The sequence below is a fragment of the Endocarpon pusillum genome, assembly GCF_000464535.1.
Source record: "Endocarpon pusillum Z07020 unplaced genomic scaffold scaffold2335, whole genome shotgun sequence".
NCBI lineage: Eukaryota > Fungi > Ascomycota > Eurotiomycetes > Verrucariales > Verrucariaceae > Endocarpon > Endocarpon pusillum.
Genome location: NW_006916175.1, coordinates 72,241 through 98,325, shown reverse-complemented (window position 1 = coordinate 98,325; position 26,085 = coordinate 72,241). Strand labels below are relative to the sequence as shown.

At 49.7% G+C, this 26,085-nt stretch overlaps 4 protein-coding genes across 4 annotated transcripts; 2 read left to right on the top strand and 2 right to left on the bottom strand.

Moving 5' to 3' along the window:
• Positions 1–521: 521 nt before the first annotated feature.
• On the top strand, positions 522–7,123 carry EPUS_07491 (uncharacterized protein; the record flags this gene model as incomplete). The annotated part of the gene is made up of 6 exons (XM_007803486.1): positions 522–2,439; positions 2,485–3,302; positions 3,352–3,678; positions 3,733–3,899; positions 4,813–4,949; positions 5,004–7,123. 6 exons carry the CDS (start codon positions 522–524, stop codon positions 7,121–7,123), a joined length of 5,487 nt encoding a protein of 1,828 aa, XP_007801677.1.
• Positions 7,124–7,416: 293 nt separating this feature from the next.
• EPUS_07490 (uncharacterized protein) lies at positions 7,417–10,244 on the bottom strand (the record flags this gene model as incomplete). The annotated part of the gene is made up of 2 exons (XM_007803485.1): positions 7,417–7,477; positions 7,642–10,244. The coding sequence occupies 2 exons, from the start codon at positions 10,242–10,244 to the stop codon at positions 7,417–7,419; spliced, it is 2,664 nt and encodes an 887-aa protein (XP_007801676.1).
• A 458-nt stretch (positions 10,245–10,702) lies between these two features.
• EPUS_07489 (uncharacterized protein) lies at positions 10,703–15,902 on the bottom strand (the record flags this gene model as incomplete). The annotated part of the gene is made up of 5 exons (XM_007803484.1): positions 10,703–10,753; positions 10,803–11,074; positions 11,128–11,283; positions 11,340–15,674; positions 15,728–15,902. The coding sequence occupies 5 exons, from the start codon at positions 15,900–15,902 to the stop codon at positions 10,703–10,705; spliced, it is 4,989 nt and encodes a 1,662-aa protein (XP_007801675.1).
• A 332-nt stretch (positions 15,903–16,234) lies between these two features.
• Positions 16,235–25,366, top strand: EPUS_07488 (uncharacterized protein; the record flags this gene model as incomplete). Its single annotated transcript, XM_007803483.1, has 8 exons — positions 16,235–16,265; positions 16,313–16,360; positions 16,418–16,460; positions 16,514–17,864; positions 17,932–18,256; positions 18,305–22,775; positions 22,858–23,248; positions 23,297–25,366. The coding sequence occupies 8 exons, from the start codon at positions 16,235–16,237 to the stop codon at positions 25,364–25,366; spliced, it is 8,730 nt and encodes a 2,909-aa protein (XP_007801674.1).
• Positions 25,367–26,085: the final 719 nt, after the last annotated feature.

Here is a 26,085-nt window from a genome sequence, read left to right as displayed (position 1 = left end):
TTGCTGAAGGACATTGCCCCGTGCAATATTTGCTCTTGTCTAAGCATTGTGGGTAGAAAGCAAGATTAGACTCTCTGTAGAGCAGGTGATTTCATCGTATTACCTATCACTATGCAGAGGAGATGCTTACGCCGCCGACAAAAATTCATTGATCGATCGCACGAACGTGATCAAGCCGCCCTCCCAGGATTATTACAAAGCACCTTGTTGACTCCAGAGTTGCTGTATTCCCGGTTGATAGGAGTACCTAGTAACATCAATGCTGTGATACTTCCCAGCCTGCGCATTCGGCCTCGGCTGTCCCCGTTGTACCAAACTAATTCTACCAAGTTACCCAAATATTATGGTCTAGTACTAACTAGTACTAGAAGTACAGTGAAGGTGGTGCCAAGAATTTCCAAAATCAATCTCCAGAATCAGATTTTCTATCGTAACAATCCTTGGACCTCAACCGCCGTATTCGCTCAATTTACTGCCGAGACGGCTCCCTTGACTGTGACCGACACATCTAGCTCACAATCATGGACGACGTCGTAGAGGCTCGCACCAAGACCAAAAGACGAAGACTCAATAAAGATGATCCAGCCCATCCAATACTGTCGGCAAGCGACTTGCATCACTTGCTAACTACTGAGCAAAGCTCGCAGTCAGACATGAAGATTGCTGTGAAACAATTTGAAGAGTTTCTCAATGCAATACGAACATCCGAACACAATGAAGACAGAGCCAAAAAGCTACAAATCCTTAAAATCTACTCTGAGGAACAGGTCCCGTCAAACCAGCAAGTCAAGATCTTCCCAGATATCTTCTCCATATGGTTCTCTGCACTGGAGACCAATAACGAGTCAATGCTTTCCTCGTTGCCATCAGTTCTAGCACTCTACATCAACACTATTTCAAGCCACCTTCAATTTCGAGCCATTGGGTTGTCTTTGTGCAAATGTTTTTTGTTGGAAGCCAAATATCGACGATTAATCGATCGTGGTCTCACTGCAACGAAAACCAAGGAACATCTCATCTCTCCATGCTTGCGATTGCTAACAGAAATTGTTAGCTTTGATGGCGGCGAAGTTGCCACTTTGCTTCACTCCAAGCAAGACACAACCTTTAGGCGACTAGAAGTATTCTTGGATCAGCGTAGTCTGCATCATGATGGAACCGAAGATGCGCGACAGAAGCCAACGCTTCGACATATCGCACAGGGCTATCTTCTCGCAAATCTGAAGTTTCAGAGCGCCAGCGCCAAAGCGGATATAATTGCCCAAGGAAAGATTCTGCGGTCTTGTCTCCAAGGTCTGAGAAATGACCCAGCAGACATCATTTGCGATACTTTGAACGTCCTGGAGAACGAGATTGTTAGATCACCTACTTTGACAAGGGGCATCAAGAGCCGTCTCTTTAATAGTTCGAACTTGTCCTCGCTGGCCAATCTATACTCCGTCCAAGACGCCGTTAACGAGAAGGCCCCTGGTAGAAGCGTTCGCGAGCAAGTCGACGTCTTGCTTCGACTTGTCTGCACACAGCAAGAACTTGGTATCCTACTCCCCCAGAACGGGTGGTATCCTCTAGGGAGCAATCCTGATAGGAATCTGGCGATCGCAACAGATCCGGACAAGATTGATGTGACTGTCGCTCCGTTTCCCGGTTCTAATCACAAGGATAGGTTTGCTGTTAGGAATGGAGTACTCTCCACCTTCATCCTGTCTCTGAGACCCGAGCGGGACAAGCTTCAAGCTTCACTACTGCTAGATATATTTCGTGCCGCCCCTGAGCTTGTTGCTGATTATTTCTCGAAGAAGAGCAATTTTATTGCGGAACCGAAAGACACATCTGAATGGCTTGGACAATCTGCGTTTCTGTTCTCTGTCATTCAGCTCCCTGTGCCAGCATATTGTGGCTCGCAAGATATCTATCCTTCCTCACCACCACCCTCCTCTGTAGTAGTTGAAAGTATACTCCCAAGACCCCTGGATCGTACGAACACTACACGATCTCTGAACCTGAATCATGAGGTCATAACATTGTTCGCTGTTCGAGCTGTGACGGTAGCTTTTCAGAAGCTGAGAAGAGTTTTACAAATCTATCACGCTGCCTCGATCCATATCGCGGCATGGAAGCAATCTGCATCAGACTTGTTGTCGGCTTTCAGTCGGAGATGTCCGTTGGCCAAGGATGTCGTATCTACTTTTCAAAGGACTTCAAAATCGGACGAACAGTTGCGCGGCTGTATTATCGAATTACTTGCAAATTACTATCAAGTCCTACCACATCTAGTTCTGCTTGAGAAATTTGACACGTCTATGATTTTGATTGACGCTATCAAGAGGGTCGCGGATGATGTTCATGACCAGTCTCTAAGGTCTTCTCGATTCTCTGAGCTAGAGTATCTCCTCAAGATAGCTCAGATGTCGCCGGATACAAGATGGTGGCAACAGCCAGGTTAGCCGTGACCCTAAGTTCTTGAGTTGCATTGACGAGATGTAGACTCTCTACGCTACTCCGCTTTCATCTCGATTCTAGAAGCTGTTCTCCAAGCAGACGATCACTCAATCCATGCGATATCGTCAATCAAACATCTGTTAGGGAGGATAGCAACAGAGGATGGTTTGGTTCGTGATATGAAAACTTTTGACTCGCTTATGATCAGCTTGACTGCAGGTCAAGACTGGAGGGCGAGTCATAAAACATTCTTGTTCTTTGACAATTGCGCCTGTCGTATCGCACGACAGCCTGTTCACTACGAAGACTTAGCAGCAGAAATGAAAGGTAGCGGTTCTGCAATATGTTTGCTGCCATTCTGTGTCCTAGAGCAGTGGCCGTTTGTGACTGAAAATGAGGACTTAGATGATCAGAAGAACATCGCAGAGTGGATTTCTCGACTGCTCGCCCTTCTCATACATGCTGGTGAGGACCGTGATGTGATGCAGCAGATTCACAGTCAGATACTGGGTTCAGCAAAGGATAGAGCGCTAAGGAAAATCCTCACGAAAGCTTACCAAATGATGACGAAGGAGAGGGTTGTTGAACTGCAGCCTGAGTTGATAGGAGAGGCCGCCGATGTTTCTGATACCTTATCGGATAATGGAGCTTCTACTGCACGCGTCGCCCCTATGGTAACCTTCGAGCCCCTACCCAGCAGATTGGAATCCATGGAAGGACTAGAACGCCTGAACCGCGAAGACATAGAAGAGGTTGTTGCGAACGGTCGACTGGGGCAACTCTGCCGAACTCTTTCTTCGGGTGTCGAGGAGACCCGCAGGCAAGGATTCATGACCCTGCAGGGAGTGATCAAGCAGATTGAGGTGCGCAGTACTACCTGAGGTTGCCCGAGCCCACTGACCAATTTTGCAGCTGTCTAGCTATTCAGAAAAGGGGCCTCTGTTCGTCTTGATGGGGGAATTCGCAGAGACAGCTAAATTAGCTGGATTGTCAACTCCATTCGCTTCTATCTTCACCGAGTTTGCGGCTGAAGCTGTGGAGATTTTGAGCTTGCCTTCACATTTTATGTACGGAAAAATCAACAAGCTCTTACAAAAGGGACCAGCTTGGAATCTGTCTAAATTTGCCACCTACTGGACCGAAAAAATCCTCTTATGCGAACCAGAAGATGATAATGGCCACCTTCCCGAGACAACTTGGCTTTTAAATCTCCTACTCCGCGGTCTGCGCGATGACCAGGTCTGAACAGCATTCTCTCGTTAACTATAGCTTCAAAACTGACGAGCGAAGCAGGATATGGAAGTGTATCGTAGAAGCAAAATTTTCGAACGTGTTCTCGCATTCTGTGGGTCAAAATCGTGCTCAGATACACATCGCAAGCAGACACTAGAGCTTATCCATCGCTGCATAAAGCTGGGCGGTGGGTTGACCCTGATCACTCGATTAGGAATCGAAAACTGGTTTGTCGTTGAACAGGCAGATGGCAAAGATACTACTAGTAGTAGGGAAATCATCAAAGAGCTTGGACAGCAGCTTGGCGATTGTGTTGATTCCTCAGTCGCACAGGCATGGAAACTTCCCGCTAACTTAGTTACTCCATTCATGGATGTATCATAGACACCCAGAGATAAGGACCGAATATGATTGTTATATACTTGCAGAGTAGGCAATCGGGGTGACCAGGCCACGAAATCAGCATACACTAACACCCTCCATTCGAGGCCTGGACTTGACATATTCCATGTAACAACTGTAACACGGATACCGACAGGTGACCCCTCAATGAATCTGGAGCTCTTTTGGAGTACCCTGCCAATCGCGAACACTCAAAGTAGATCTGCATGAGGAACTGCTTCGGGTACACAATCATTCACGTACAACATTGAGCTGCTAAAGATCGGTTGCCGTATTTAGTGAGTAACAGGCTCAGATTCAGCTATAACACTGCGAAACCTGCTCTACCAATACAAGATAGCCGACAAGGGCGAGACGACGCAAAGCTTCACGCGAAGCAAGACTCCTGATCATCTTATGAATGCTCGATAGTCTCAAGGGCATTCCGTGCGGCTGTTCTTTGTCTTGTCTCTGTACATGCGCCCGGTTGCAGCAGCAGAAGAAGAAGAAGAAGAAGAAGAAGTGAACGACGCTCTCTGATTCAGACACCGTTCCACCTCCCAACAGCTACGTTTTCCAAACCTTGAATATCCAGCATAATCTTCTGTCATGCTTTTGTGTTACACGGTAGAGCAACTCCTGCGACTTCGTGCCTCTCCCTTAGTATGCAAGCCAGAAGACTTTCCGCCACTCGAGGAGTGGATGGGGTATGCCAACCTGCAATATCCCTTCCCAGTGCTGTACTGACCGAGTCTTTAGTGCGCCCCAAGAGCAGAAGCAAAGAGGCCTCGCTCCATCTCGTGGACGCTTAGATGATCACACAAATCAGAGTGAGCAGTCACAAAGGAGGCCTAGTCTCATTGATAGTCATCATATCACTAAGAGATCAAGCACAGGTAAGATCATGAGGATGCCATGCTGCTTGACCTGCTACTGAATGAGTCGAGCAGCTCCTGAGGATATCATTCTAGGCCCACCGAAGACCGCCTTCGCTTCTGCAAATTCTCGAAATGCCCCCAGATCCTCCGGCGCCGACACATCTGAAGAAATACCTGCTTCTACCAAACGCTTCTCGTTTCATGAGCGGCTTCCAAGAGATCGTGACATTGTCGATGGCGAGAAGAAAGAAGGTAAATATAATGGAGCCAATAACAGACGGCAGGCTAGAGATGATCGCGAAGACTGGCAAAGCAGCAGACAGCAACGCCACTACGACCAAGAGGAGGGAGATCGAGGCTCAAGGAGAAATGGTGATAGAGACAGACCCCGATGGGAAAAACAATCCAAAGACAAAGACTCTGAGGGAGGGGCTGACACGAAACGTCTGTCTCGAGATGCTGGACGACGCGAAGGTCGCGGTAGATTTGAGCAGCCATGGTTTAGGGGTGATAAAGTCCAAGAGGGAGCCGATGAAGCCACGAAAGCCTTGAGCAAACAAAACGAATGGCGTCGGGAAAAAGGGTCGGGACGGGGGTCAGAGTGGGATCGGCCTTCAAAAGCAGAGCAAGATCCGGAATGGATGGACGCGACAGGCTCAAACGAGCCTAGGCCAGCTCATACGCAAGAAGAGTTCCAGCGTTGGAAAGAGGGCATGAAGGCTGCGGCAGAAGGGCGCGACAAGATACCTGAAAGGCAGGAGATGATACCGCAACCAGAGATCAAGAAGCCAGAGCCACCACCGATGCCTGCATTTCCTGAAATTGCGGACGTTGAGTCAGGGATGGACAAGTTCTTTGCCTCCTACGGCGAAAGAAAGACTTCTAGCGAGCAGAAGCCGGCAGAGGTGAAGGCACACAGAAAGCCAAGATTTGCTGCTTTGTTCAGCCCGCAACCTGAGGATGGTCTAAAGGATGCTTCTCTCACGAACTCAGCGGAGATGACACGAACATCTATGATGCCGACCCCTGAAGTTGCTGCAGCTCCTGTAGATGCCAACAAAGCGGACCAAGAGCATTTCCAGAGAGTTTTACAGATGCTCGCAGGTCGCAGTAGCAACAACACGCCACAGTCAGGCGCTGGTCCGAAGCCTTCGAAGCATACAGCTAACCCCGAGCGACCTCAGAGAGCTCCAGAAGAACAACAATCGATTCTTGCAGATATTCTTGATGAACGAAATCAAGCAAAGGCGCAAGGAATCCTCCCCGAAGATCGAGTATCTACAGGGAAGAGCGAACTGCTCTCGCCGAAACCTAACGAGACGCAACCGCGTGTTCCAAGGGAGCCAACGCCAAACCGAGATGCTGATCTTTTATTGCGATTGATGCAACAATCTAGGATTGCACAAGATTCGGAGCCCTCCCAAGTTCCCAAGCCCGAAGCTTCAAGGTCAACCACAGAGTCATTGCCATTACCGGGGAGTATCTCGCGGCAGCTGCCTGTGGACAGAACAAACAACAATCCTCCAACCTTCTTCGATGACCCAGCTATCTCCCAAATGCACAGGCCCGATCAAGCAGCACCACTACCAAGAAGAGAAAGTCAGCAGCGCCGGCCCACCAATGGTCTCACCCCAGCCTTCTTCGACGAGCCCTTCTTCAACAACCTCCGTCAAGTAAATCAGCAAGCGATGGCTAACGCAGACTCCGGTACCACCCAACCGCGTGCTCCGACCCTCCCTCCCGGGATGCAACGCCCACCCGGCTTCGAGCACATTCCCGCACCCCTACCAGGTTGGCAGAACCCAGTCGCTCGCGCCATGAACTCCGCATACGCTCCCGGTCCTCCGCTCATGCAGCCACCTCCTCATCAGCAATTTCCACCGCAGCAGCGTCAGCGCAAATACACTGGAGACGGGTTCGGACCGGGATGGCCGCTTGGCACGGTACCGCCGCCACCGGGTTTCATGGGTGCTCCTCCGCCGGGTCCTCCTCCTGGCTTCCCGAATATGCCCCCGCTTGGTAGCGGTGTTAGGGGCGTGGTGGTAGGACCGGCTGGTCAACCGTTCGGTGAAGGTGGGAATGGGATGTTGCCGAGGCATGTGATGGAGATGCTTGCTAGCGGGCAGAGGGGAGATGGTCGGGAGGGTGGAGGAGGAGGAGGAGGCGGAATGCCTGGTGCCCACTATCGATAGGATAGTTGGAATAGTACGAGTTTGTCTCTGTTCTGGTGTGTCAATGGCAATGTATGAAGACAGAAAAAGCCTGCTTGTACGCAGGGTATGAATGGAGGGCGGCAGCAAATCCTGACATGCGATGGTGATGCCATCAAGGCTACAACAACAAGAACTACAGATGGCCACCATCACAATGCCTATGCATGTCATGTCTCATTATCCCATGTCCTCCTGTCTATCTTCCTACAGTTCTCCAGAGCCCCAAGCCCAAACGGCACGACCTTTCCTTCAGCCCCCGTCTCCCCTCGCACTCAAGCCACGTAGGCATAATTATTCCCCTCCGTCCTCTCCATATAATCCTTCTCCATCAACCTAAGCAGAGTCACACAGGCACGAGTCAGCCGAAATAAAAAATAAAAAAATAAAAATCTCCTCATCCCCCCAAGCAGCGAACCCGCAGATGGAAAAAATAAAATAGAAGGGACAGGGGGGGCGAAAAGAGCAAGAACAAGAAAGTAGACAAGGAAGGACCATACTTATCGATATTCTTCTTGATATCCTGCGGCTCGAGGACGCCGCGACTCCTGGTCGCCTTGATGACCTCGGCCACCAGCTCGGCATGGGCGATTGTCTTGCGGCTCTTCATGATGCGCACGATGGCGGCCTGGGTCTCGTAGTGGCGATCCGCCGCGACGCGCACATGGGTCTCGCGGTTCTCCTCCTTGGTCTCCTTCAGCTGGATCTGATTGATCTTGATGCGCGTCTTGGCGTCGGTGAAGTGCGCGTTGTAGGAGAAGGTGTCGGTCGGATTGACGTCGCGGCCCTTGGGGTGTTTGGTTAGGACGCGGTATTTGGCGCAGGCGAGGGATTGGAGGGTTCGGTCGAGTTCGGCGGTGGGGAGGGAGGTTGCGGATTGGATGTCTGTGTAGGAGAGGGTGGCGTTTTCGGCGAGGTCGTTGAAGAGGAGGAGGACGATGGCTTGGAAGCCAGAGACGACGATTTCTTTGCGGATGCCTTTCGGGTAGTAGGCTTTCAGTTGGCAGTGGGCCAGGGCGTGTTTCCAGTGGAGTTTGCGCCCGCTGTGTTTTTGGTGGTAGTAGGATTCGAAGTTTGAGATCAGCTTGGAGATTGCTGGGGGAATGGTGACGGAGACGTCGGGGTAGGATGGCCAGGCTGCGGATGAGAGCACATTCACGGTGAGATCGGGGCCCGATCCTTTGGTGCCCCGGTCGTTTTGGAGCTGGTTGTAGGAGACCATTTCGTCTCGAGCTAGGTCCATATCTTTGAACATGGATTCTAGGTTGTGCGTGAAACCGGCACCGCACTCGGTCTTCAGACGACCAAGCATGTTCCGTTCAGCATCGTTCGACGCTGAACGGCCCATCAAGAGCCGACGAGCCAGATCTTTCTTGTAGAAGGCCTCAAAGACCGCTTTTCCGTGCACAAAACGAAACAGGTCGAGTGCCAAGGAGAGATGGTGATTGATCTCAGCATCTTCATCAACTCCTTTCTCGTCATCGTAGTCATCTTCCACAGGCCCCAGTGTGTCCTTTGTGGCTGGAGCCAACTTGGGAATCGCCTTCACACCGCCTTTCAACAGCTGATCCACATGTTTGGCAATCATCTCTCCCGGTTTTGCATTATCAGTATCCCAATTAGCCTGTGTCTTTTTGGTCTTGTTGATGAAGTATTCGAACGACTTGTGAAGACCGTTCCCAATGGTTTCATTGCCATGAAACGAATATCTGTGGAAGTGGTCAAGCTTCTTCTTAAAGTCAAGCAGTCGTACCACCATCTCCGACTCTCTCTTCTCGTCAAAGACGATGGCGCAACCCTCTTCACGTATGTATTGATCAAATACAGGCCCTAGGTCATTACCTTTTTGGATGCGTTCCAGTAGATAATACACACGCTCCAAGGAAGTGGCATCGTTGTCTTCAAGCAGCTTTAGCACTGAGTCTTCGTCAACTAAGAAGTCATGGTGCATCTCCACCACCAAATGATCGAATTGCTGCGCCAGACCCGCTCGTGTACTGCGATCGAAGCTATAAAGATCACAGCGCGTCATTTCACGCGCAAGCAGTGCATGGCTGTCGTTGGCATAGCTTGAAAGATCGCCATTACCAGTCTTCTCGGCTGCCCACTTGTCAAAGAATGTCTCAGACAGTTTGCTGAAGCTGGGTTCAAAGTCGCTGAAATAAATTCCCAGGTCGTGAAACATTGCTATCGACTTCTTGAGTAGTATTGATGATCTTTCATCTCCTCTTGATTTTCTGTCCAAATCGATCACTTCGAGGACGCCTTGCATGATCTTGCCCTTGAGATTCTCGTCCTGGAAGACGCGAGTTTTAAATAAGATGTATCCCATTTCGATGATCCCTGGATTCTCCGGGTTGCGCAGAAGATAGGTCTGATCCAAATAAAAGAATATGGACCGTATAGTAACCAATCTACCACTCCATGTGCTCCAGGCCTCCAAGTAGCTTGATAGGAGGTCGACATTTGACAGCTGTAATGCTTTCCCCGCCAGACCTTCCCTTATCTTGCCGGCCAGATGACTCTCGCATCTTGCCCGCAGACGTGTGTACAGGTCGGGCGACTTTCCTTGCCGACAGAGATTCTCCGCCCCCTTATAGAGTTCTTCTAGTGACTTCTTCGCATTCTGGTCGCCAAAAATTGTGGCTAGAGCTGTATCCAACTGGTCCCAGACATTCTGGAAGTATTGCTCAGGGTCCGTCTTGGGAGTCGTGCGAAGATTCTTCACTACCAGTCTCTTTGCTCCATGATGAGGCGTGAAGGCGGTCGGTCGGGAAGAAGCACTGAGAGATGCCTTCCTGGGGTAAGACGATGAAGATGGAGGAGAACCTGTCAGATCAATGACTCCATTCATATGAGGCTTTGTTGTCGGGAAGTTGTACATCTCCAGAGAACTGCTCGAGGGTGGGGATAGCTTTTGCTGTTGATCAGGTTGACTCAACAACGCTTGATTAGCCACAGTAGACCTTGAGTCGTTCTCAGGATGGTCGGCGTGGCAGTTCTGGTGCCGGAATAGATCCGAAAGTGATTTTTGACGGTGGGTGTCGCTATGGCGATTATCTGTGAGCTTTCGCCTTTTGACAGGCTTTCTCGAAGGCTGCATCGATCGGCATAAGGGACCTTGGGGGAGAGGCAAACGAGGGAGGAGAAAGGTATAATGCACAGGACTCGATAGGAGATGGGGAGCGAGAAAACAGATGGAACACGAAGTCTAGAGAATGGATGATGTGAGTTGTTCGGAGATAATGCATGCCGGACATAGGAGAACGGAGCTTCAGGGAGTCAACTAGACAGCAAAACATTGACAGTACCAGCTACGGACTAGATACAGATCGTGTCCTCATGTGCTCTACATTTGCTGCAAGGGAAAGGTGTTCATTTCTCGATGTACTATACGTCTCGCTACTTTTGGAAACTCGCTAATCCTTTAGACTCGTGCTGATCTTGGTTATTCTTTGCTTGCTACTACTGAGTAGCCAACTGCCCAGCTGACAGATGCCTGCTGGGCGTGCTAAAGCTCGAACAAGCACCCAGCTTCATCCTGCCAACATGTGACCGACTTCACGAGAAGCCGTGTCGGACGGGGCCCTTGTCATGATCGGACTCCTCGAACTGCCTCTTCGTTAGAATATGGTGCTTGAGATAGTCCAGGGAGCCTCACCTGGATGAAATCCGCCATCGACATCAGCGCAACGTACGACTTTACCACGTTCTCCAAGACGGCACGGGAGCCTGGAGCAACTTCCCCACCTATCCCTCGGTACCGTTTGAATGCACCGACCATGTTCAGTCGATTTTCAGTCAGGAAGTTCCGCATCTGATACTGACTTTGCTGGTTCTGTGGCCCTCGGCTCAAGAAGACCGAGACCAGCAGACGGAGCACGGAAGACAGCAATTCATAGTAGATTTGTAGTGCCATAGAAGTGTCAACATCTGTGGTGGTTAGCTGATTCGACCCGGAATCAGTCTTGGTGGGCATTCCCTACCAAATCCGAGGTCAGGATCGGCCTGGCACAGCCTTGAGTCCCTAATTGCCTGCAGCAGGCCCGCGTCGAGGAGCTGTCCAGCACCATTGCGACTCCTTGAGATCTCCAAAAGCAACGCCAATTTTGCTTGCAGTACCTTGATCACGGATGCGCGGTCTATATGAAGGTCAGTATATAGGGTAATTTCTAAAAATGAGTTGATGAAGAGAAACCTTTGATATCCGCTTCTAGAAGATCTTCAGCAATCAGCTTGACACCGTCGAGAAGAACTTCCAGCATGTTGATATTGACAAGGGTGTCAACCACGAAAGCTGACTTTTCTTGCCTCGTAAGATCCGTGAAAAGAGCCAGCAGTACTAGTGCAGGGAGACGACAGTTATCTTGTCCATTTTCTGCATCATCGGAGAGCGTGTTGATCAACGGCACACCTGCTGCTTTAATGCAATCCGCACAATAACGACGGGCTTTACTGTCGTTTTTTGATAGTGTCTTGACTTGATTCAGGTATTGTGCGCAGATGCCATAAAACAATCCACGAAGCGTCGGTGTTTTGCCTGGCGCAGAAATACTGCCAACGCAAATTCGAAACACCTGCAGCTGCCTGTCGATAGCGACTGTGCTCATTCGTCCGTGCATGCTTGATGACGGAGTACTTGCTATTGATGCGACCAGTACATCTGCAAGACGGAGCAGCTCGCTAGTCTCCTCGGGTTCATCAATCAGGTAGGTATCAAGTTTGGGGGTGATCAGTTGCATTGCGTTGAGGGCAAATTGTATTTGAGCCGCCGAGTCTGTTGGCCAACATTGAACGGTGACGATGACTACTTCGACCCACATCCGCAATGCCTGCCTTCTCGCCATACGGACAAGGGTCCATTGATTTGATGCTTTCACAAAATCAAGCAGGATTGCAGCTTCCACCTTCATCTGCTCCTCTTCATTGGACGATCTGGCTTGGCCTTCTTGTGATGACGGTGTGAATGATAGCTGGACAAGGTCGTCTACAGCTTGCAAATCGTAAACAACTGTGGATTCGTCCGTAGAGGCAGTGATACAAGACGACAGATCTGGCAATGTAAGCGCGCGTAATTCTGGCAAGTCCGGTTGGCGCCCTATATCGATGTTTGTGAAGTCAAACAAATCGAATATGGAAGCATGAGCTATCGTTGTTCCAGAAATGGGATCTACAGAAGTACCTTGCAGGGTCAGAAGTATCTGAGCTCTCAGGTGCGTAGACTTCGTGTGCATCGCCGCCCTCGTTTCAGTAACTGCATAGTCATATAAGAAGTTTCGATATCCCAAAAACTCTGCTAATGCATCTGCTGAGTCTTCGAGCCAGAATGCTGGATCGGAGAGAAAACGACCATTCCATGGCGTATTCGGCGATATCAAAGTCTGCTTGGCAAATTGGGACGGCAAGAAATGAATTCTGCGAAGTTCCGTTACCAGCACGGCAGAAGATAATGGCGAGGTCCAAAGCTGACGCAGAATTTGAAGTGCTGACGTTTTTATATGAATCAGCCAGGCTACGAACGTGTTATCTTCGCCATCAGGGAAGTTCTCAGCAATGTCTATTATTGCGTTGCACAGGGAACGACCATCATCCATGGGACTACCGGGTCGAATGACCAAGGAATCACCAACCCGAGTAAACCCAAGGAAGAGATGTGCAACACCAGGAAGCTCTGATTGTGTAGCCAGACAGGTATTCAGAAACTCGAGCACACCATCTTTGATGGTATAGCCGGTTGAGTCAGACCCGTTCTCAAGCTCGCGCACGTCAACTTGCATCCTGGCTGCAAGCGCCATTGACACTAGATCAGAATTGTCCTCGTTGCCGAGCATGTCAACGATCTTTCTTGATTTGCTCATTTTACCGCTTGTTGTGACAACTGGAGCGTTTAGCTTTGTAGAGCAGGAGAGTTTCTCTAAGAGGGCTAGTGATCTGAGCACAATTTGGTCATGACTGGTTCCTGCATATTGTGCAACCTCCGATACGATATTAGGATGACCTGCAATAATATCTTCAAGTGAAGAGATCGCCGAGGCTACCACAGGCGTATAACGACCGCTTTTCCTCACCAACGGTCTCACAATCTCAAGATACGTGGGTTGCAGGTCGAATGCCATGTTGAAAATATCCAAGCAGCGCTGGAGACTTATAATCTCAATCGAATCAGGTGGCAACGATTCGATCCCATCGAAATGCAGATGCATAGCACCAGTAAGACCCCGGACGACCTCTTCGTTGAACAACCATTCCATCACTCGGGAGAACGGATGGCGTTGAGCATAATCAACCACAAAACCATCAGCTCCATTCATGAGACGGGATTGATTGGCTGTAGTCACAAGACTCTCCCTGAAAGTTTCAAGGCACGCTGCTATAAAATCAAGGCAGTTGAAACGAAAGACCTTGATCTGCGCCTCATCTGGTAAGTCAAGCAACTTCTTCGCGAACAGTGTGCCGCAAACAAAGTCAACGTATGGTTCGATGCCTGGCATTCGATATGTTGCACCCAGATCGTCTGGAAATGGGAGAGGATTCTGAAGGGCCTGGTCAACAGATGGTGCTATGAGTATACGAAGAAGCACCGTGAAGGCGCTGTACTGATCGAATGATGTGGCGATTGCCTCCAAAGTCCGACGCAGTGATTGTGTAGGTGAGGTCATACTCGGAGAGGACTTTGCGTGATTCGATGTCAGAGCGGAGACGCCATTGGCTGCCCACTGGTCAAGAATGGACCATAGCCAGTGTCCTTCCGCAGTAGATCTTGCGACCAAGATGGACTGAAGAGTACTGAAAATGCTCGCTCGCAGATAGCTAGGTACTGGCCCAGAGCACAGAATCAGCACAGTCTGCACGAGGTTGAAGGAGGGATGGTCAAGTATGAAACGCCTGGCTTCTGATGATTGCCTGCACATATGTGATATCAGACGCAAATAACAGGAGAGCATGACTGGGCTTTCAAGCTCATTCATATCTGTTGGTAGGATTTTGCGAAGGTTGGGGACGCTTTGGGCGGAGCTTGACCTCTCGTTGACCTTAGACGCATAGAGCTCCAACTCGGCGAACATTTGTGCGTAGTTCATGGACGGTGACTTTCTCGATCTTCCGGACGAAGCAGATTCATCCAGGAGGAACCGATGTCCATACGCTGCACAGTCCTGGCCCTCCGATATGGAGCAGAGCATCTCACAGAACGCACTTGCTCTTGGCACGGTTTGCCGTTTTGAAGCCCAATGCAGAAAACCAAATAGATGGCCGTCGGGGTCTGCCCAAAATGCTTCCGCTGCTTCCGTTCGATGCTCGAACGCGAACGATATCAAGACAAGGAAGCATTCAAGATGCAAGGGGACATCGAAATCCCGTTGCAGATGTGGACCAATACCCTCCTGCATTGCCGTGATGTGCTGTAGCCTCCTGTCGTCCTCATCATTCTTCAACTGTCGAATACTGTCAGGCATGTTTGCAATCCAGGACTCGGAGAAGGACTCAAGGCACTCCATGAATATATTCTGGAAGACCGTAGAGGCCAATTCGCCCTCAAGAGCTGAGTAGTTACCATCACTTAGCAAAAGTGTAACGAGTTCCTGCCTCGCAGGATGGTGCCACTCATCGTTGGTCATGCTTGTGCAAATAGAGAGTAGAAGATGAAGAGCTCCATCGTTCAAAGCGGCTCTCGCCAGATCAGCTCGTTCTTCTACTTCGTGATCCAAGGACCTTTGAGCAGCTTTAATTCCACTTTCGCGGTGCCAACTGCTATACTCACAGACCCACCAGAGCCAGAGAACAGCTTGGAAAGGCTGCAATGACGCATGAACAGATCTTAAATCACCGGCTATGATAGCTTTGTTCAGAGATTGCGCTTCCTCAAAAGTCGACGCTCGCTCTACCGAGCCATATTGTACAAAAGCCGCATAGAAAGCAGGAAGGTAATGGATTAGGCCCACATCTATTCGATCGAAACGTTTTGGGACTTCGTGGAGTTTGCGCAAGTCTTCGCCGATAGTATAATTTCCCTTGAACAGGTAGCACAGACAACTTCCCAGCCCTTCGTGCTGCTTAGACAGACTGGATCTTTGCGAATCCAGGATGGCGAGAACTTCCGGACCTTGGGAAGAGCCTAATACTGTGGCCTTTTGTGCTTGTTCAGTAACCCGGATTTGCCAGTTTTCAATATCGTTCATCGCACTGATACATTTCCGCGTGTACGCAGAACCGTTGGTTGGAGGCCCGTCCTTGATATCGAGAATATGCAGCACAACATCCTGCATCCGACTCTGCTGCCCGCCGTCGTCGTCATGTTCTTGAGACTCACGGAGGACGAGTCTCAAACCGTGTACCAGCAACTCGCGTCGAGTGTGATAATTTGTGATTACAACAAGGACAGATGCTTGACCTTGTAGCTGGCTCTCTGCTTGCACCTCCAGAAGAAGTTTTGCTGCCTCCAACTCATCGATATCTAGAGCATCTGCAATTTGTAGAGCTGTCTGCTGGAAGGCCTCGTTTATTGCGTATTCTTCGTCGTTGATCTTGAGTTTGCCTGCCAAGATCCCATGTCAGTTGGAGACTAAGCTTGAAATACTGTCTTTATACCTGTCATAAGTGACTCGCGGCTTGCATTGCTCTTCAGCGGTTTGTCCAGCAGTTGCCGAAAGTCCTCAATCGAGGCCTCCAATTCGAGCCATAGCCTTTCAATGTTGGCAAGTCTGGTCTCGGAGAATGCAACGAGATCTTGGTACAGACCTTGCAATCTCTCAAGACTCTCCATCTTGGGGTAGCCGCCGTGTCAGTCGCGTCGACATTCATGAGCAACAATCATGGGTTACCGCGGTAGATGGATTAGTTAAGAAAAATACCCGTATGGTACCATGACTCAGTAAATCAACATTTCTTGGCAGGGGAGCACTTCAAAACTTTTAGTACTCATCCCTGCTGGGATACTATGTGAATGGAAAACACTATGGAGGAAGCAGATACAGCAAATAGATTTTGAGTTCATGGGCAAATTGCGATCTTGACGTTCACAAACCCTTCTTGGGCAAATTCATGCACTATCGCAAGGGATGCCTAGATGCAACGCAGTGTCAGGCCAGTTGAAGGATGGGGGAGGCTAATATTGAAGACGTTGTTAGTGAGTAGCGAGCCCCTATCAGGTGTTCGCAGCTCAAATCATTGCAGGGAGATTGAGCGATACCAGATCCAGTGCTCGGAAAGAGGCTCTTGATGGTGAGCAATTAGCTACTCATTGTGCTCTGACGGATGAAATTAATTACCGTTGAGCAGAACTCAAGTTCGTTCTCCAGCAGAACAAAGGCACCTCACGAATGTAAGCTATGACGGTCAATTGCTCCCATCATGCCTTAACATCATCACCTGCAGAGACTGGCTTGGCGATGAGGGTTTTCATCAAATCTATGAAGCTCTTTTTCAATCGATTCGCATTGAGCGTTCAGCATACATAAGCTCTTCCAAGTCCTCTAAGTCTTCCAATGCGGCAAATCGGCTAAGAGATTGTGCACATGTGTTTCGGCTGGCGGTAGATATTGGTGTCCGCAAGATCACCTCGAAGACAGCAAATGCGGTTATCGACAATGTCGTCGAGACGCTTCCTGTCACCCCAGACTCCTACTGTGACCCTCTCGGGGATGACTATTTCAAAATTCTTAGAGCCGTCTTGAATCACGCAGCGCATGTGGAGCATCTCCGGGATAAAAAATGGCGCACCCTCACGGACTTCCTCCTCCACGGAATCTCACACTTTGCCTCGGAGGATAATAGTCCCTCTTCTGGACCTAATGTCAGCATGTTAAGTCAACATTCTAGAAATGGTCGGGTCACATCGTTTAGAGTCAGCCAGAGCAGTGTTTCTCATACAGCCCGGTATGAGTCCGGCAGGCCGGTAGAAGACCTGTTGTTTTGCCTTGACCGCCTGACTGCGGCCACAAACGCACCAATCTTGTTAAGAGCAGCTGCCATTTCGGAATCTGTGATAAACTTTCTCGACTCAGCGTCTGCAGGCGGCTCATTACAGCAAATTGCCTTTAGCTGTATGAATAATGTCATGGCGAGGATCATTACGGAGGACACCAAACTGGCGCAAACGATCTGTCTTGAAACAATCCCTATAATTCGCAGGTTCTGGTCATCTAAGAACATTTTACTCCGTGACGAGATGCTTATCACGCTCGTGCTGAGCAGCGACATCATCAAAGCCGTACCGAACACAAAACCGAACGAAAACGTCTATTCTTCTCTGAACAATTTGTTAGAGGTGATATCTGCTGAATACAGCCGCAGGAACGAAAGAGATCTTCTGCAGCTCGATGAGATACTTTTTTCCGAGGACGAAACACAGCAAGTGATGCACCTGGAGAAGTTTCGCGTACGTGCAGAACAAACAAGAGGCACGTTCAATTGGGCCACTGTCGGATTGATCTCCTTCCTTACGCTCACTGTGGATCAGCTTTCTCGAGTTCTGCAGAAAAGCAGAACAGATGATACCCCCAGTAAACGCCGTAAGCTGACGAGTGGTGTAGACGACGTCTTCCACCAATCTCTAATGGCTTCCACCTTGACAAAGATTCGTGCTTTACAGACCGTTTCCTTTTTGCTAAATGACTGTATAGCGGTAGCTGACAAGTTTCTAAACTTCCTCGTCCAATTTACCAATCAGATTCTGGACGAAGACCCGACTACTGCCGCTTGGACTATGATTGCAATATCCAGGCGAGTTTTGATATCCCTCCATCTGGCAAGATGTTCCACTAACTGTGAATCATAGCGTCCTTTCACTGCAGTCTGCATTGAAGCCAGAAATGAAAGCACAATGGCTTCAGATCTGGCATCTGGCTGCTCGTAACCTGTCGAATCCGAACGTGTCTCGACCTGCAGCTCATCTCTTGAATTCTATCCTTAGATCAAATCTCCTCCAGTACACCGATACATCAACTCTAATAGACACAACTGTGTTCTCTGATGGCCTTAATGGTCCCGTAGGAATATCTGACGCCGCGCTGTCACTCTGGTATACTATAATCGAGTATCAATCAGCAGGGGGGCAACTGGCGCCACAACAGACTATCGCTCGTTTTACAAACTGGCTTTCTACTTACTACACCTTGAGTTTGTGCCGGTGTCCTTGAATCTATTCTCTTATTGACTGGTTCGCAGCACCTAATATCGATCGCGCCACTTCGAAACAAATCGCGCTTCATGCTACTCCAAGGGCTGTTCTAGAGCTGCTTCTGCTTTGTACGAATGTTGAAGTTCATTTTCATTGTGTAGACAGGCAAGTGGTCTCTAGCTCTGTTTTCACAGTTGCTTTCGAACTATCCCGAAATGCCGGCTTGTCCGAGTATCTTATCGGAGGGCAGGTTCTACAGAGAGCGAAGGTCAAGACTTCTTCTGATGCTTATGAATTCAATGAAAAAAACCGAGCAGCTCGTGACACGACCAACGATCGTGGAGTCTTGGAAATGCTACTCGTGAAGCTCCAAAACTTCCGAGAAGCTTGGATCGCTCTGGCGAAAGAACGGGCTTCTAATGTTAGTGCGGATATTGTTCAGATTATGGTGTCACTCATTATTGTTGGCGCAGTTCTGCCCAGGCTCCTAGGCATTGAACGAAGTCACACTTGCAAAGAGCTCAAGCATAGCGTTCATCAAGCGTGGGCTCTTCTCAGTAGCTTCATCCAGCGCTCGGAGGACGTTGGATCAGTCAATGCTGGTGTTGCAGCTGCTGCGGTTACGGCAATCCGATACACTAAAGATCTGACGGTTGGAGATCCGGTGTTGGAAAGTCTCTCATTCATGTTACTACCGCTCTTGATTCAGCTTCGTCACACTACAGAGACAGCTGAGGGATGCGAGAAAGACGACCTAAACATTGTTGATATTGCAGATTCATTTGCGTCACACAGCAGTCAAGCCACCTCCGATCAAATTCTTCCCTATGTAAACCGGAAAGATTTGCCATTCGCAACGGAACGCCACTACTTCCAACGTGATATGATGCTGCAGCTACGTATCAATCTTGCTGCCGTTGAAGCAGCAAGTCTCTCCGAAGGGGATGCTTTACCCGAAGTCCTCGATATTATCATCGATCTTAAACCCGAAGACTTGCTCACGTCGCGTTCTTCATTAATGATGTTTTTAGAGTCATCCAGTTTGTCCAACTCTGATGCTTGTCGATTGCTTAAAAAGATCGCTGAAGCCTGCATTCAACAATACGAATTTGAGCGCTGTGAAGCTTCGTTGTGTCTTTGTCTCGAAGTACTGACTGTAATTGCTGAGCTGTGGGTGAACGAGGGAGGCGACGAACTTCACGACGTTGCGTCTGACATGTACAGATGGTTCATCAGCGTCCCACTTGGGAAAGGTCTTGCATCGACCAGAGTCCTGATCTGTTTGGCAAAACTTCTCCAGAGAGTGCTGAATCTGAATTTGACCTACAACAACGCATCTTTACCGTCGAGCCGCACAAGTCTTTTTGAGATCCTGCGGAGCGGCAACAATATTGTCAAGTTCCACGTGGCGAAGAACATCTCACACATTTTCGAACGATTCATACTGACTGAACATACTGCAATTCTCCATGATGTTGTCGAAGGTCTTCCTAATGACTCTACAGACCTTGACGGTATTGCTCTGCGCTTGTATGTACTTGCGGAGTTAGCTGCCCGTTGGGCCACTCTTCTCCGACCGTCCGTATATCACCTGTTTGAGACTTCTGCTCATATCCCTCTTTCTGTTCCTTACGCACAAGGTTGTCTGCACAAGATTTCGTCGACTCTCGGACTTGAATCTCCGCGAGCTCTGTTCGATCTCTTCGCCCCCCAGTTACTCTACACGTGGTTAGAGACAGAAAGCCTTGAGTCTATACCTTTCTCGATATATGGTTTTCAGACCCTTACCGAGCTGATCACAGATGTGCAGGACGAGGCCGTTGGCCAGATCGTCATGCGAGCAAATAAAGATCTTGCCAGCAGGCTTTCAGAAATCATGCAAGCTCCTTTTGACACGATGCTCGAAGCTTCGTTTCCTAGAGCCGAAGCTTACAGTGTCGCTAGGGATATCAGCATGCCTCCTTCGAAGGATAATGCTTCAAAAAGCACCGAGTCACAGGTTCGAAAACAACTTGGCACGGACAAATATCTCCGTCTTGTGTCCCTTTCATTCCCTCAAATTGTCGCTAACTTATTCATGACTTTGAGCGATGAGCACGAAATGGAGCGCGCCCTGACAAAACGCTCGGAACTCGGACAGGCACTCACGAGGCTGCAGTCAATGTATCGGCTAAGCGCCTCAAAAATAATTCTGCCGCCTGGGCAGCAACCGTCGTTTCGCGCAAAATACCTTCTTGACGAGCTCGAGTTCCTGTGCCAGCGTGTTGGTAAAGACCTATCAAAAATGTGGACTGCGCCGCTTGTAGTTCATGTCTGCAGAAATCTGTTTGACGCGGTAATTCCCGCACTTGGATCACTTCACGCATGCTCCATGCTTCGTAAGATCCGAATACTTGTTGCTTTAGCAGGTCAGGAAGCATTGGAAGGTTACGCAATGGAAATGTTGTTACAATCTCTACAACCTTATCTCACCAAGTTTTATTGTGCAGAAGATGCTCTGGGCATATTCTGGTACCTCCTTGACGAAGGTCGCGATTATCTACGCCGCAACCTGTCGTTCCTTTGTGAAACTGGTTTAACGACAATTTTATCGCTCTCTGTGTTCTTGAGCTCTCCACAAGACAGTACAACACAGGAGTCCCACTATTTGTCCACTCTTTCCATCACACAGTCCTTTCACAAGTGGTTTGTACAGTTCCTATCCAGTTTTCCGGACAAGACTCATGCAGCCGACGATGCCAATGTATTCAAGACGATCATCACTTATGCGGGTGACGTGCGACCTCCTGGTCGTGCAGACAAGGATAGCGCGGAGGGTAACCTACTCTTGCAGTTATTCGAGGCCCGTACTTCAGGGCGAAAGATGCTCAGCCCCACAGCTTTCGAAAGGGCTGTACGCATTCTATGTAAACGATTCACCCGGCCAGCAAAGCCCGAAGAAGACATCTTAGGGCAAGATTCAGTAGCTATACGGCATGCGAAGGTCCTTTACGGTTTGTTTGGAGAGATTGACGTGGCCGATGAATTCTGGACCTGGTGTGCCGAAGCTCTAGGCCGCGCATATGCTGCGAACGGGAAAGTCGACTCCACGTTAACGAGGGAGCAACCTCAAGAGCTGTTTGATTCATCGACATTTGGCAGCGCATCGTCTAGAATATCCAGGTCTCTTGTTGTTGACCGACTTATCAATCTTCTCCGTAGCGATGATTATACAGCGGCGAGTCTAGCGGAGAAGACTCTACAGCAGGTGATAACACACGCCGCACAGCAGGCGACTCTCGATGATTATGAAGATTGCTTCGACCTTGGGTTGATACGAGCCCTCAACTGGCATCCGTCCCCTCTTCCCGACATGAAAAAATCCAAAATGGACACATTCACAACAGATGAGCATGCAACATTGAACACCGCTATCTCACTGGCGAACTGGGCGTCGCAGTTTATGGTATCACTGATTTCCGCAGTTGAACAAGATTGTCTACTCGGTGCTCTACCACCTATCTTGTCCCAAATACCCAGTCTAGCTATCCGCGTCATGCCATTCGTCGTGCATGCCGTCCTAGCCGCAGACAACAGACATCGCAGGCCTCATCGTCAACTTGTTTCTCAAGCCTTCTTGGATGTACTTCTGAACAATTCACCGTCAGTGGCCAACCAACGCCGATTGGTTTTAACCACGCTGTTATATCTCCGTTGTCAGCCATTGCGAAGGGAGACGACAATCGCGGATCGGAGTTCGTGGCTAGACATTGATCTTGCCACAGCGGCATCAGCAGCGACTTCCTGCGCACTTTACAAATCTGCGCTCCTGTTGCTCGAATTGCACGCATCTCAGCACGCTAGTCAGTCGAGTAGAACGTCGCGACGATCTTTATCAGCCAAAGCTAATGAGTCGCCTGATCTCATGCGCCAGATATACCAGAACTTAGATGATCCAGACTTTTTTTATGGCATGCAGGAAGAAGCTTCATTAAGTTCAATAATCCGCAAGCTCAGCCACGAAGGGGACGATTTCAAGAATCTCTCTTTTCAGAGCGCTTTGTTTGATTCAGACATCAAAGTGCATGACAATGATGACCATTCTGGACTTCTCAGAGCTTTAGTCTCCGCAAATATGAATGGTGTTGCTCGTGCTGTCCAGACTCAGCTGAGTCCCGATGTTGGCCAGCGAAGTGTTGCCATGCAGAATGTGTCAGAAACTGCTTTAAACCTGCATCAGTGGGAACTACCCGCTTCATCAACCGCGGCTAACCCTTCTACAGTCCTCTTTCAGGTTCTCCGTACCGCCAATATCTCACTCAATTTCACGGAGATTCCAAGGAGACTGGATGCTGCTTTACTCACCTTGGGCAAAAGTATTGCACAAGACCACAACACCGGCAACGATTTACGTCAGTCGATGTCTGCGCTGGCAGCCCTCACTGAAATCAAAGAGGCACTTTGTTTGAGGGGTTCGGATGAGCTGGCAGCATATTGGCAGAAGCTTGAAAAGAGAGAAGAGTGGCACGAAACCGAGAAGTGAGCCTTCCCCTTTCTCTTCTCCTTTGTTTCTTCTCCCTTCCTGGGACTTCCGAATGAATTGACCGATCATATTCTACAGTTTTGGTAATATTTCTCTCATACTTGCTGGTCGTGAAGCTTTTTTCTCGACTGTCAAAAAGCAGAACTATCTGGCAGCTACGATGCGTCTCGATCCGGTTGACTGTCACATCTTTGAGGTAAAGTGCATTCGCCATTCATTGAAGCTAGCTCGAAGTCACGCGGCTCTGCAGCCTGCACTCAATCGAGCAATGTATCTCTCCATTCTAGTGAATGAGAGTGCTACCCTTGGCCTTGCAATTGGCGATGTAGCCTTGCACGATTTCGCTGGAGTGCTTTGGGACCAAGGTGATATGATGGCGGCTATACAAATGCTGAAGCAGTTGAAAGGTAATTCTGAAGGCAGCAAACAGGCTATCATTGTGAGCCGCCCAGCTTTGCTGGCAGACATGGTAGGCGTATTCGATACCTTATGCTTGCACACTAATTTTTTTTTCTAGGGTCATCGCATTGCAGACGCTCGACTGGAACGGCCTGATGAGATCATTACCAATTACCTCTTGCCCGCCATTAAAGATCTCAGAGGTAAAGGAGAGGGCAGGGAGGCTGGAAGAGTCTATCATGAATTCGCCTTTTTCTGCGATCAACAATTACAAAGTGCAGACGGGCTGGACGAGTTCTCTCGAGTCCAGAAAATCCGAGAACAGAAGGAGGCCGAGGTAAAAGACCTTGAGAGAATGGTAGACAAGGCCCAGGGTAAGCAGAAGGAGCAATTGACAGTCCACTACGTCAAAGCAAAACAATGGTATAGGCTCGATGACGCCGAATATCAGCGACTAAAGCGTACGAGGGAAAGCCTTCTGCAGCAGTCTCTGGAGAACTATCTTCTATCACTTCGAGCTTGTGACGACTTTGTAAATGACGTCCTGCGTTTCTGCGCCATGTGGCTTGACAACTCGGGCAATCCAGCTAAAGATGTGGCTGTTGGGAAGTATCTTCCTGAAGTGGCAAGTCGAAAGTTTGTTCCTCTGATGAACCAACTTTCTTCTCGTCTGCTCGATAGCCTCGATGAGTTTCAAGAACACTTGTTCCATCTGCTGCTTCGAATATGCACAGACCATCCATTCCATGGCATGTATCAGATATTTGCAAGCAGCAAGTCCAAGGGTGGGAAGGATGACCTCGCGCTCTCTCGACATGCTGCTGCAAATCGACTCTCCGAGGAGCTCCGAAAAGGACCTGCCAGCAACATCTGGGTGGCTATCCACAATTCTAACATCTCGTTCATCAGATTTGCTCTCGACCACTTGCCAGATACCAAGGAGCACAAATCTGGTTCCAAAGTACCACTCGCGGAGATCCCGTCAGGTCAGAAATTGGTCCAAGAAATCCTGAACCTGACTACCAAGATCCCGCCACCAACTCTGAAGATCCCTATACGCCCAGACTGTGATTATGGCTCCGTCCCGGTTCTCAAACAGTTTGAGCCCGATTTCACTGTTGCCGGGGGCGTCTCCGTTCCCAAGGTGATCACTATCCTTGCCTCGGATGGCAGCCGCATGAAAGCACTGCTCAAAGGCGGCAATGACGACCTCCGCCAGGATAGCATTATGGAGCAGGTTTTCGAGCAGGTGTCCAATCTCCTCAGAGATCATCGCGAGACCCGCCAGCGCCAACTCGGCATCCGAACCTACAAAGTCCTGCCGTTGACCATGAATGCCGGCATCATCGAGTTCGTCTCCAACACCATCCCCCTCCACGATTACTCACTCCCTGCCCATCAAAAATACTTCCCCAACGACTGGAAAGCCACCAAATGCCGCGTAGAAGTTGGCAACGCGCAATCGAGATCCGTATCCACGCGCATCCAAGTGTTCCGTAACGTCTGCAGCAACTTCCAACCGGTCCTGCGCCACTTCTTCTTCGAACGCTTCCTCAACCCAGACGACTGGTTTGCCAAACGCCTCGCCTATTCCCGCTCCACAGCCGCAATATCCATCCTCGGCCACGTCCTCGGCCTGGGAGATCGCCACGGGCACAACATCCTCCTCGACGAACAGACGGGCGAAGTCGTGCATATTGACCTGGGCGTCGCTTTCGAAGCCGGCCGAGTCCTGCCCGTACCGGAAGTGGTCCCCTTCCGCCTGACGCGGGACATCGTAGACGGGATGGGTCTGTCCGGCGTCGAGGGCGTCTTCCGCCGCTGCTGCAACTTCACCCTCGAAGCCCTACGCCAGGACCAGTATTCCATCATGACCATCCTCGACGTCCTGCGTTACGATCCGCTGTACTCGTGGTCCATCAGCCCGCTGCGGCTGAAGAGGATGCAGGAGAAGACGAAAGCGCCGGAGGGTGAGCGCAGAGACGATGGGGCGGGCGAAGGCATGACGGCCCTGGCGAACAAGAAGGCGGTCAATAACCCCAGCGAGGCGGATCGCGCCTTGACGGTCGTGTCGAGGAAGCTGGGGAAAACTCTCAGTGTGGAGGCTTCGGTCAATGAGCTGATTCAGCAGGCGGTGGATGAGAGGAATCTGGCAGTGCTGTGGGGTGGCTGGGCTGCTTATGCTTGAGATTGTGCGTTGTGCGCTGTGGATTGAATAAAGGTTGCCCTGGTGGGGGAAGGAAATCGGGTACATGGAAATCGTGCACAGAGGTGAGGTGTTTGTGATGGCGTTCATGGTCGTTTAGGTTGAGTACTTCTGAAGAAAAGTCTCCCCTACTCCGGCTTTCTTTCCGAGCACTTCATCTTGTCCCTTATGGTATGTCTGAAGCCACCACGTTTGGAAGCACTCAACTTCCCGATCCATCTATCCCTAACTACCACTGCCCACACGCCCTGCCTCTCGCTCGGAAGCCACCCCATTTCCGCTGTCATGTTCTCATCGCATCACTGAGCTACTGACCCATTTATGATACAACCCTTCTGCCAGCAAAACTTCAGCTCTAGTCACTCCCACTCCCATTCCCATAGCCACAGCCTCGAGGACAAGCCCACCGTCCCTCCGAGTCTGGCACGACTTCGATCCTCTTCTCGAGGAGAACGCATCGCATCCCTCTGAGGTAGCGGAAGCAGTAGTCATAGTAGGTGAGTCTATGGCCACAGGCTATAAAATGGATGGTATTTCTGTTGCACATTGTACGTGCTCGGCATGCAAGGATTCCAAGGATTCCAAGAGATGCAGTGTGGGGCCGGATTCATCGAAAGGAGAGAGCAGGTGTGTTTTCGAATTCCTTGCTGATACTGGCTGGGGATAGTGATACACGAAGTGGAACATGTGAGCTTCTTATG